The sequence below is a fragment of the Cebus imitator genome, unplaced genomic scaffold (genome assembly GCF_001604975.1).
Source record: "Cebus imitator isolate Cc_AM_T3 unplaced genomic scaffold, Cebus_imitator-1.0 Scaffold180, whole genome shotgun sequence".
In the NCBI taxonomy this organism is placed as follows: Eukaryota; Metazoa; Chordata; class Mammalia; order Primates; family Cebidae; genus Cebus; species Cebus imitator.
The window spans coordinates 2524892-2537874 of NW_016107495.1; the positions used below are offsets into that span (position 1 = coordinate 2524892).

Here is a 12983-nt window from a genome sequence, read left to right on the forward strand (position 1 = left end):
TTAGACCAGGGCAGGCATGGTGGCTCAAGCTTGTAATTCCTGCACTTTGGGAGGCTGAGGCAAGAGGATTGCTTGAGCCCAGCAGTTTGAGAACAGCCTGGGCAACATAGTGAGACCTCACCTCTACAAAAATATTAAAAAATTAGCCAGGTGTGGTGGCACACACCTGTGGTCCCAGCTACAAGGAAGCCTGAGGTGGGAGGATCACTTGAGCCCAGGAGGCTGAGGCTGCAGTGAGCTGTAATCATGTGAGCATACTCCAGTCTGGGTGACAGAGCAGGACCCTGTCTCAAACACACACACACACACACACACACACACACATATGAAAAAAAAGAAAAGAAGAAAACAAGTCAATAAGTAAAATAAAAATTCGACCAATTTATGAAAAGCCTTCAAAGCACTTCTATATTTTTTGCTAGAATTGATTTCAACTTTTCAATAAATACCAAAAAATGCTTATTGAATAGGTGCATTTTATAATATATCAAGGAGTTTACCAATAAGGAGATATGGGATTTTTGTGTGTCGGGGGGTGCTTTGTAATATAATACTTGATAATAAGTTCTGGAAATAGTTTTCCTTGTTTTTTTTTGTTGTTGTTGTTTTACATATATATATATATATATATATATATNTTAATAGAGATGGGGTTTCACCATGTTGGCCAGGATGGTCTCAATCTCTTGACCTCGTGATCCGCCCACCTTGGCCTCTCAAAATGCTGGGATTACAGGCGGGAGCCACCATGCCCAGCCTAGTTTTCCTTGTTTATAAAAAATTTGAGGTAGCATATAACAACCTTATGATAAAATTATGTCAATTCAAACAGAATAGAAATATTAGCAGGAAAAAAGACCACAAATAAATTATAAAGTCAGCATCATTTCTATAGTTAACTTTCAATTTGGTGTTGAGTTCTGTAGCCAAAGCAAAATGGCATACAGTATCTTATTATTTAGGAAGAGGATGTATATTTGTTACTCAAAGGAAGCATAGCTTTTCCTAGCACTGGATTTCAAAAGCAATTTTTATGGGGGTCACTGTCACAAATAATATTTTAATGGCAAGTTTAGTAACATTTTATATGACTTCATATGGTAGTATCATCCAGTTGTTTTATATAAAATGTATGCATGTGATGAATAATTGTATGTTTTATTTTTACAGGAATATTGGAAAACCAAAATGAGGCACAATCAGATGTGTTGTGAGACACCACCTACCGTCACTGTTTATGTAAAATCAGGGTCAAATAGATCACATCCGCCTAAAAAGGCCGCTACTCTGAAGCGTCCTATTTTTAAAGATAATTGGCAAGCATCTGATAAAAATACACATAATAACAAATCTAAACGCCCCAAAGGACCTTGTCTGGTTATACAGCGTCAGGAAATGACTGCTTTCTTTAAATTATTTGGTAGGTTTAAAATATTTTAATAGCAGTAGTTATAAAGAACTAAAAACCTAGAATGTAAACATCTAATTGTTTTCGTACTGATCAAAGAGGATATCATTATTTTTGTATTAAATTTCCCGTCTCCAACCAAATTTGTTTTTGTTTTAGTTAGTCTTTTTTATTTTTAATATTGGGTTTTTGTTTGTTTTGCTTCCTTATGGATTAAAAATTCATATTCATCTAGCTTCTAGACTACTTAAATCCATATGCCAAATGTAAATTCTGAACAATTCAACTTCATAGCCCATGGTATGAGGTTTGTTTGACCTAAAGTAAAAAACTACATAAAGACAGGTGAGCTAACTGACCCAGTTTGACTGAGCCTAAGGGGTTTCTCAGGACTTTCTCTGCTAAACCCAAGAAAACTAGGGAGCTTGGTCACTAGAGAAGTTTCAGGATAACAGTTTGGGAACATTGTTTAAAATTATGCTTTATCAGGCCGGGCGCAGTGGCTCACGCCTATAACTCCATCACTTTGGGAGGCCAAGGCGGGTGGATCACGAGGTCAAGAGATAGAGACCATCCTGGTCAACATGGTGAAACCCTGTCTCTACTAAAAATACAAAAATTAACTGGGCATGGTGGCACGCACCTGTAGTCCCAGCTACTCGGGAGGCTGAGGCAGGAGAATTGCTTGAACCCAGGAGGCGGAGGTTGCAGTGAGCTGAGATCATGCCACTGCACTCCAGCGTGGGTAACAAGAGCGAAACTCCATCTCAAAAAAAAAATTTTTGCTTTATCATGTCCACATAATGAAATTAAGTTTGAATTTGTTTCAGTTATGAGACAGTGCTACTTTACTGATATATTTTGTAACATTGGCAAAAAGAAACTTCTTTATAGTACTGTACTCCTAACAAAGAAAGAGGAAATTTTTTTTGAGGTAGGGTAATAAGGTAAACAGATTAGAAAAAGGGGTAGGATAGATGAGTTCTGAAAAGTGGTTGGAGTCATGAATCAAGTCAAGTAGATGCTACAGTCTGGTAGATCTAGATAACAAGCTTCCTTGTTTCTAGAGGAAGGTCAGGTGCATTAAAACAAGCTAGTTATGATTTAAAGAAAAGCGAAATGAAAAAATGAGATTGGACAAAAAAGAAGATGAAAAAGGAAAAATATAAGGAATAGAAGTAGAAAAAGATAAAAAGATGCTTCGCCATCAGGATTTAGAATGTTAATAAAAGTTCTCCTTTTCATTAAGAGCAGAACCAAATTACTACCAGCAAACTTTTTTAGTACCCAAAGCTCATCATGAGATACAAGGGAAAATACCTGGCTGTACCATTTTAGATAAGAAATATTAACAGATTTACTAGGCCAGGCGAGGTGGCTCATGCCTGTAATACCAGCACTTTGGGAGGCCAAGGGGGGCGGATCACTTGAGGCCAAGAGTTCGAGACTAGCCTGGCCAACATGGTGAAACCCCATCAGCCATGGTGGCACATGCCTGTAATCCCAGCTACCTGGGAGGGAGGCAAGATAATCACCTGAACCCAGGAGGTGGAGGCTACAGTTGAGCCGAGATCATGCCACTGCATCCCAGCCTGGGCAACAGAGCAAGATTCTTTCTCAAAAAAGAAAATAAAATGCCAGGTGTGGTGGCTGATACCTGTAGCTCTTTGGGAGGCGGAGGCAGGTGGATTGCTTGAGTTTAAGAGTTCGAGATCAGCCTGGGGCAAAGTGGCAAAACCCCTTCTTTACAATACAAAAAAGGTTATCTGGGCATGGTGGCGTGCACCTGTAATCCCAGCTATTTGGGGGGCTGAGGTGGGAGGATCTCTTGAACCCAGGAGTTTGAGGCTACAGGTGAGTCAACATCATGCCACTATACTCCAGCCTGTTTGACAAAGTGAGACCCTCTTTAAAAAAGGAAAAAAAAAAAATCAACAAGGCAGAAATTATTATTCTCAGGAAATCAGTAGTTATTCTTGGAGCTTCCCATGTATTTGACAACATTGATGATAGTTTATTATACAAAAATGAATAGAAGTTATGCCTTTTTTCTTAAAATGAGGGAGAGGAGCCTGGCATGGCAGCATGTTCCTGTAGTTCCAGCTACTCAGGAGTCTGAAGCCAGAGGATCACTTGAGCCCAGGAGTTCAAGGCCAGCCTGGGCAACATAATGAGACCCTGTGTCTAAAAAAAAAAAGATGGGGGGGAATGGAAAAAAAGCAGATTTTTCTAGATTACATTCTGACAACTATTAATATATTTTGAGATTATATAGTTTAACCCTTTAAAACTGAAATAAATATTTTACCTACTTTCTAGATGTTATTACTTTAAACAATGTGTTTGTTGGTTATTTTATCCTAATAGTTTTTTCAAAATGTTAATTATAAATAACTAATGAATTATGAATCATTTTTATATAGACATTTTCATATGTATTTGAGTAACAGAAAGTGGAATAGAGATAAATAGGAGAGAAGAATGCAAAGCTAAAAATACTATTGGATATTCAGTAAACCAAACACTTCTACCATTCCCCTTCCAATCCGAGCCATATATTAAGGCAAATCATGTGGGATGATGAAGGATAAGGCAGTAGTTTTTTGTGCAATCCTTGCAATGGTAAATACACCCAAGAACTGAAAACTACACCTTAGTTTTCGGTTACACCTAATTCATTCATTTTTGTTTTATTTCTAAGTACTGTGTATAATCTCTTGACATAGAAATTAATTCTTCAAAAGGAAACATTCTGTTTTTAAAAGACAAGTTATAGCTGTCTTTTGTTGTAGATGACGATTTAATTCAAGATTTCTTGTGGATGGACTGCTGCTGTAAAATTGCAGACAAGGTAAATTTTGTAACAGTATAACCATTAACCAGCATTATAATGTAACTGAACCATTAGAGCTTCTTTTTTTTGTTTGTTTTTTTCCTGTGGTTTGTAACCATTTGAGCTTTAATGAGACCTTTTAGGAATTTTCTATCTTACTAGTTATGGTTAAGGAAAGAGCTAGCAGCCAGGCGCAGCAGCTCACACCTGTAATCCCAACACTTTGGGAGGCTGAGGTGGGCAGATCACTTGAAGCCAGGAGTTGGAGACCAGCCTGGGCAACATAGTGAGACCCCTATCTCTACAAAAAAATTAAAAATTAACCAGGTGTGGTGGCATGCACCTGTAGTCCCAGCCACCCCGCTGAGGTAGGAGGATCGCTTGAACCCAGGAGTTAGAGGATACAGTGAGCTATGATCGATTGTGCCACTGCATTCCAGCCTGGACAACTGGAATGCAAGACTTTGTCTCTAAATTAATTAATTAAGTTAAAATTTTAAAAAGAGCTAGCCTGCACTGTTCCTTCAAAGCAGAATCCTTACACATTAATTTCTGGAATTAGCATATAGCATAGATTTAGCCTATATTTGAGGAATTATAGAATATTATTGATTACATTTAAATGACCTTAAATCTATATCCGATTGGAAAACAAAACAAGTGTGTCGGCTTACACCTGAATTTTCAACACTTTGGAAGGCCATGGCAAGAGGATCACTTAAGCCCAGGAGTTCCTAGGCTTGGCAACATAGGAAGACTTGGGCTCCATACAAAAAAAAAAAAAAAAAAAAAATAGCTGGGCATGGTAACTCACACCTGTAATCCCAACTATTCAGGAGGCTGAGGCAGGATGATTGCTTGAGCCGGGGAGGTCAAGGCTGTAGTGAGCTGTGATACCACCACTGCACTCCAACCTGGGCGACAGAGCAAGACCCTGTCTCAGAAACAAATAAAAACCAAAAAACCACAAACAAAAAATCACTACAGACAATGCATTTTGATCAGTTATTACCTTTTATCAGGCTGTGGAGAAAAAATATTCTTGAGATTTACTTTACTAAGGCAGTCTGCATTTTAATATTTTGTAAGTAACTCAGAGAAAAGAAATCTAAGTAATTTTGTAAGGTAAAATTAGTTTAACATGTTCTTTAGGAATCAGTGTTTTATAAAAGAATGTCTAACTTACACACTGGGAGCAGCAATGTTTCTATGTTCTTTAGATTTTGTTGAATGGTTAAAATTTCAGCTTTGTGTCACACACCTGTGATCCCAGTGCTTTGGGAGACTGAAGCGGGTGGATCACCTGAGGTCAGGAGTTCAGTACCAGCCTGACCAACATGGAGAAACCCCTTGTCTACTAAAAAATACAAAAATTAACTGGACTATGTTGGCCTGCACCCATAGTCCCAGCTACTCGGGAAGCTGATACAAGAGAATTGCTTGATTGCAGGAGGCAGAGGTTGCAGTGAGCCAAGACTGTGCCACTGGACTCCAGCCAAGGTGACAGAGCAAGACTCTGTCTCAAAAATAAATAAATAAATAATGAAATAAAATTCCAGCTTTGTATTTTTCAATTTTTTTCTTTTAGAGAAAACTTCCTCATGCTATCTAGTCTAAGAATTTTCAGCTTTGTAAATGCCTTTTTATACCAGGCAGTCACATTTGAAAATTAAGCGTGACTTTACATCACTGCTAGCCAACAGTAAAGGGAATGAATGGAAGGTCAGCTTACGATTATACTCACAAAGTTAGTACTGGGGTGAACATTTTTACTTAAGCTTAAGATGACAGGGATACACTAGAAGAAGGTTTATAAAGTTTTCTAAATTTCATTTTGGGAAATTTAAAACATACACAATTTAAAGTAAATAGAATAGAGCAAAGAGCCTCCATGTGCCTCTCATGTAGCTACAACAGATCATCAACTGTGACCATTCTTGTTTTTTCTAATGCTTTTCACCAAAAACTGGATTATTTTGAGGATGATCCCAGACTTTCTGACATTTTATCCATAAACATTTCATAATGTATCACTAAAAGTTAAGGGATATATTAAAATAATTACAATGTCATGACACTTTAAAAAAATCAACAGTAATGCTGTAATATCAAATATCCAATTCATGTGGAGTCATGATTTTAAACTTTGTGGTTTAAAACAATAATGCTGTAATATCAAATATCCAATTTATGTGGAGTCATGGTTTTAAACTTTGTGGTTTTAAGGTGCATTAAATTTGCTGCACAGAAGGGGGCAGTGTTTGAAAAGTAACTAACCAGGGGTATCTTAACACTACGCCCAGAATCCTTTACTGAAGTTACTGTGAAAACTTGGTGTCACCTTTGTGGCAAATCCTGTTACAATAGGATGAATAAATGTCTTATGAGAGATAATCTGATACATTATTATAAATTGTTTTTAATTTGGACAGAACCTGGCATATATTCTAATATCAGGCTAGAGATGTATCTCTCTTAATAATACATTTAAAACACAGTCTGCCCATGAAAATAGAGCCTTGTTATTCTAATTTCTGAAGTCATTTGGAAGTCATTTTTAAAAGTTATTTTAAAAAATGAGTATGGATGTCTGCAACTAAAAGGGCTTAGAAAAAATTATATATACACATACATATACACAGATAGAGGTATTAAACATGGCAAATTAGGATGCATGGCTATTCATTTTGCTGTTCAATTTCTCTATAGGTTTGAAATTTAAATTAGATAAAAGTGGGATTTTTAGCTCAAAAAACTATTGGCTATAATAAAGCTTAGGAGTCCATTCTAGTTAATAATGATATAAAAAATAGTCAACTACTTTTCGCTGTTCACATGGTGGATTACAGGAAGTCAAAATGTAAGTACACAATTATATAATAAGTAACACTTTATTGTTTTAGCATATGCATCAGAAAATTTTAAGTTAACTATTTTAAAGCAGTTTTATTTATGAAAGCAAAATATTAATTTTTAACTTTTTTCCTTATAGTATCTTTTGGCTATGACCTTTGTTTATTTCAAGAGGGCTAAATTTACTATAAGTGAGCATACCAGGATAAATTTCTTTATTGCTCTGTAAGTATATTTTATACTAAGTGATTTTTGTGTTATCTATTATATGTATGACACCTCATTTAAAACAGAGGCTGTTTAAAACCTTATGTATATCTTTGAATAGTCCTGTATAAATGCTACACATTCTTTACTTTATTAGGATATTTTTATGCTTTTTTCATTTACCTTATCATGCTATACGCCTAATATTTCTTGTTCAGTATTCCACTTCAGTCTGTATTGGATGTTTTACATTTTCCAGAATGCTTCTGTATAAATTATCCCAAATTCTCCTCTTTGTGACTTAGATATTTTTTAAAACCAGAATATTCTCTGAAATTTTCAATTAATATATAGTAAAAATCACTATCATCGTTCCCCTTTTACATTGAACAACTTGTGGAAAATGCTCTAAACATAGTCTTTGTGGATCTATATCTACAACATAGCCATTATCCATATTTGATACCTTTAGTATTCACTGGCTTCTTTACTAAACACACTGAGCTGTGACAAAGGAATACGGTTTGTTTTCCATTCTTCCATTGACTTTATATTAGTTTATATTATCATTGTAATCTGTGAAATGGTTTTTCAATCTATAGATCAGAATTCTTTTAGAATTGGTATAATTTAAGAATATATTTCTGGCCAGGTGTGGTGGCTCACACCTGTAATCCCAGGATTTTGGGAGTCCAAGGCAGGTCGAGAGTTTGATACCAGCCTGGCCAATATGGTGAAAGCTCCTCTCTACTAGAAATATAAAAATTAGCTGGGCATGGTGGTGGGCACCTATAATCCCAGCTACTCAGGAGGCTGAGGCAGGAGAATTGTTTGAACCCAGGAGGTGAAGTTTGCAGTGAGCTAAAATCACACCACTGCTCTCCAGCCTGGGAGGTGGAGTGAGACTCCATTTCAGAAAAAAATGTGTGTGTGTATATATATGTAAACACACACATACATATATATATTTGGATATAATGCTGCAGTTGGGAATGTGTGAATATATATATATATATATATATATATATATATATATATATATACATATTTTTGAGATGGAGTCTCACTCTGTCACTCAGGCTGGAGTGCAGTGGTGCAATCTTGGCTCACTGCAACCTCCACCTGCTGGGTTCAAGTGATTCTCCTGCCTCAGCCTCCCAAGTAGCTGGGATTATAGGAGCCTGGTACCACACCACACTAATTTTTTGAATTTTGAGTAGAGATTGGGTTTCACCATGTTGGCCAGGCTGATCTCGGACTCCTGACCTCAAGTGATCCACTCACCTCAGGCTCCCAAAGTGCTAGGATTACAGGCGTAAGCCACCACACCCAGCCACATGAATATAACTTTAAGTGTTTAACCAGAGAACACATATAAAAAAAACATATTTAAGTTGAATACCACAACAGCTGTCAGCACTGAAGAGTAAGTTTTTACTCAAAGTGTATTTAATTCAGAATCAAAAACTTATTAAAGAAATAGGACTAACCTGGGTACAGTGTCTCATGACTGTAATCCCAGGATTTTGGGAGGCTGGGGCAGGAGGATTGCTTCAGGCCAGAAGTCCAAGACCAGCCTGGAAAACATAGCAAGTCTCTACAAAAATAAAATAGCCAGGCATGGTGGCATGTGCCTGTAGTGCCAGCTACTTGGGAGGCTGAGATGAAGAGGATCACTTGAGCTCAGGAGTTCAAGGCTGCAATGAGCTTTGATCACTACTGTATTCAAGCCTGGACAGCAGAGCAAAAACACTGTCAGAAAAAAAAGAAAGAAAAAAAAATAGGACTAGAAGAAACTGATTTCTACATGTATTCAGGAGATACATTTTCAAGTACATAAGGAAAAATGAACTCAAAATTGGGTACGATTGCCAAATTGGAAAAATAGAATAGTATTAGCTAATACTGAGTATTATGTGCAAGGCACCACAAAAAATTTTAATATAATATTAACTCATTTAATCTTCCCTATGAAATTTTGTATTATCCCTGTTTTACAGATGAGGAAACTGAGACTTAGGAAGATTAAGTACTTTTGTTTTGTTTTGTTTTGTTTTGTTTTGTTTTGTTTTGTTTCGAGATGGAGTCTTGCTCTGTCAGTCAGGCTGGAGTGGCATGGCTTGGTCTTAGCTCACTGCAACCTCTGCCTCCTGGGTTCAAGTGATTTTCCTGTCTCAGCTTCCCAAGTAACTGGGATTACAGGTGCCCACCACCATGCCTGGCTAATTTTTGTATTTTCAGTACAGATGGGGTTTCACCATGTTGGCCAGGCTGATCTCAAACTCCTGACCTTGTGATCTACCCAACTAGGCCTCCCAAAGTGCTGGGATTACAGGGGTGAGCCACCGTGCCCAGCCGAAGACTAAGTACTTTCTAAGAGTAAACAAGTTAGTAAGCAGCAAAGCAGGGGCACAAACTCAGGAGTGGTTTATCAATGACCAAATTCAGCCATCGACCACTAAGTTAAATTGCATTTATATATCTCAGTATTGTATCTGTATGTTGATGCAGTATTTATTTTGTAGTTTTTTTTTACCTGAGAATTAAAAATAAACCAAAAGATGCTTTAGTTTAAATCTTACTAGATGCCTGAAAATGAATGTTTTGTTTTGTGAAGTTATTATCAGTAGAGCACGAGTCAGTTTATGCAATACAATTATCTGTCAGATTTTATTGCATGTTGTATTATATAAGCTCCATATTAAAGCTGATAATTTCCATTTTAAGCCTAATCATACTTTTTGTATGGACTCAATAGTTCTCCTCATTAAATATTTCAGCCATAGTTCTGAAGCTCAAGTTCTTTTCCTTTCTACATAGTTTGTTACAATGTTTCCTTTCTGTATATTCTTTTTTTTTTTTTTTTTTNTTTTTGAAACAGTCTTGCTCTGTCACCCAGGCTGGAGTGGTGCAGTGGTGCAATCTCCGCTCACTACAACGTCCGTGCAGTTGAACTCAACTGCACATTCAGGTGATTCTCCTGCCTAAGCCTCCCAAGTAGCTGAGATTACAGGCGCATGCCACCACGCCCAGCTAATTTTTTTTTTAATTTTTATTAGAAATGGGGTTTCACCGTGTTAGCCAGGATGGGTTTGATCTTCTGACCTCATGATCCGCCCTCCTTGGCCTCCCAAAGTGCTGGTGTGACAGGCGTGAGCCACCGCGCCCATCCTCCTTTAGACTCTGAACTTCTATTATTCTTCTTCCACATTCCCTTTCAGAATTATTTGTTTCATACTTCTTGCCTTCTCTACTTAATTGTAGGCTCCTTATGGGCAAGGAACATAAAACTCGTTATTTCATCCTCTGATTACCAACATATGGGAGGTTCTTAATTTTTTTTTCTTTTTTTTTTAAGACAGGGTCTCACTCTGTCACCCAAATTGGAGTGCAATGGCATGATCTTGGCTCACCACAACCTCTGCCTCTAGGGTTCAAGTGATCTTCCTGCCTTAGCCTCCTCAATACAGTAGCTGGGACGACAGGCTCACACTACCACAGCTGGCTAATTTTTTTTTTTCTTGTAGAGATGAAGTTTTCCCATGTTGCTCAGGCTGGTCTGAAACTCCTGATTTCAAGCCATCCGCCCACCTCGGCTTCCCAAAGTGCTGGAATTACAGGCATGAGCCATACACTTGGCCTTCTGGCTGCTTTTAAGACCTCTTTTTCTTTGGTGTTTGGCACTGGTTTCTTTTTAATAACCTGCTTGGGATTTGGTAAGCTTTCTGGATTTGAAGATTAAGGATGGATTTTTTTTGTTTTTGTTTTTGTTTTTTTACTTTTTTTCTCTCTCTTTCTCTCTCTCTCTCTTTTTTTCCCCCCCGGGACTCAGCTGATGCCAGGGGGTGTTGCTGCCAACTGCCCCAGGGCCCAGCCTGAGCCCTTTTGTTTTTGTTTTTGTTTTTTGGGAAAGTCTTGCTCTGTTACCCAGGCTGGAGTGCAGTGGTGCCATCTCGGCTTACTGCAGCCTCCGCCTCTGGTTCAATTCTCATGAGTAGCTGGGATTACAGGTATTAAAAATACAAAAATTAGCCACCATGCCCAGCTAATTTTTGTATTTTTAGTAGAGATGGGGTTTCACCATATTGGCCAGGCTGGCCTTGAACTCCCGACCTCAGGTGATCCACCCACCTCAGCCTCCCAAAGTGCTGGGATTACAGGCGTGAGCCACCATGCCTGACCTGAAGATTGATGCCTTTCAACAGACAACTCAGAAAATTCTATCCACTGTCTTCAAATATTCCCCTTCCTCTGCTATCTCCTTTTGAAACCAGTTAAACTTGTTATGCCTCACTCAGTCTTCCACATCACTTACCTTTGATCTTTTTTCTTTTTCTTTCTTTTTCCTTCTCTCTCTCTTATCTCCCTCCCTCCCTTCCCCCCTCACCTCACTTCTTTCTTCTCTTTCTTTTTCTCTCTTTCTTCTTTCTCTCTTTCTCTTTCTCTTCTCTCTCTCCCTCCCTCCCTCACTTCTTTCTTGTTTCTCTTTCTTTCTTTCATTCTTTCTCTCTCTCTCTCTCTTTCTTTCTTTGAGTTTCACTCTAGACTGGAGTGCTTTTTTCTTTTTCCCACCCTCCCTCCTCCCCTTCCCCTTCCCCTTCCCCTTCTCCCTTCCTTCCTGCCTTCCTTCCTTCCTTCCTTCCTTCCTGCCTGCCTGCCTGCCTGCCTGCCTTTCTTTCCTTCTTTCCTTCCTTCCTCAGAGTCTCACTCTAGGCTGTAGTGCAGTGGTGTGATCTCAACTCACCGCAATCTCCACCTCCCGGGATCAAGCAATCCTCCCACCTCAACCTCTCAAATAGCTGGGGCCACAGGCATGCACCACCACACCCAGCTAATTTTGTATTTTTTTGTAGAGACAGAATTTCTCCATGTTGCCCAGGCAGGGTCTCAAACTCCTAAACTCAACCAATCCACCTGCCTTGACCTCCTAAAGTGCTGGGATTACAGGCATGAGCCACCACTGCACCCATCCCCATCTTTGCTATTTTCTATCCATGTTCCTTTGGGCTGCATTTTGGATCATTTATTTAGATTTATCTTTCAGTTCACTGATTTTATCTTCATCTTATGTCCAATATGCTAGTTAATTTCATTATAAAATTTTCTGTTTATAAAAGTTGTTTTCTTATTTTTCAAATATACTTATCCATTTATCATATTATCAAGGTGCTTTTAATTTTTTTACATGTACTGGAGATAAATATTCTTATATTTTTGTGTCTATTCCAGTATCTGTTTCTGCTCTTGGTATCTTGTTCCCTTATGTGTTTTGTAATATTTTTATTGTAAGTTGACCGTTTTTCTTGGAAAGTCATCTGTGGGATTTGTATTATTTCTAATGAGAACTCTAACCCATCCTTATTTTTTCTCTTACTACTTTTAAGATTTGCTCTTTATCACTGGTTTTGAGCAATTTGATTATGCTGTTTATTGGTTTAATTTTCTTCATGTTTCATGTGCTCTGAAGTTCATTAAACTTCTTTGTAGGTTTATAGTTTTTATTAAATTTCAAAAACTTTCAGCTGTTATTCCTTCAAATGTCTTCTGTCCACCTGATTTTCTGTCTGACCTTTTCAGATTACAGGGCATCAAAAGAGTCCTGCATTGTTATTGATACTGGCTGTCAGAGTCTCCAGTTCCACCTATTTATTGAAGTCCCACATCAAACTGATGCTGTTTATT

At 37.9% G+C, this 12983-nt stretch overlaps 1 protein-coding gene across 1 annotated transcript in view; it reads left to right on the plus strand.

Annotated features, from left to right (window-relative positions):
* Positions 1 to 969: 969 nt before the first annotated feature.
* The window catches only part of SPDYA (speedy/RINGO cell cycle regulator family member A), a 36926-nt gene continuing 24912 nt past the window's right edge, over positions 970 to 12983 (plus strand). The window contains exons 1-3 of the mRNA XM_017545654.2: positions 970 to 1420; positions 4201 to 4259; positions 7234 to 7319. Coding sequence (XP_017401143.1) covers positions 1189 to 1420; positions 4201 to 4259; positions 7234 to 7319 — 377 coding nt within the window. The 5' untranslated portion in view covers positions 970 to 1188. The remainder of the gene's footprint in view (positions 1421 to 4200; positions 4260 to 7233; positions 7320 to 12983) is intronic.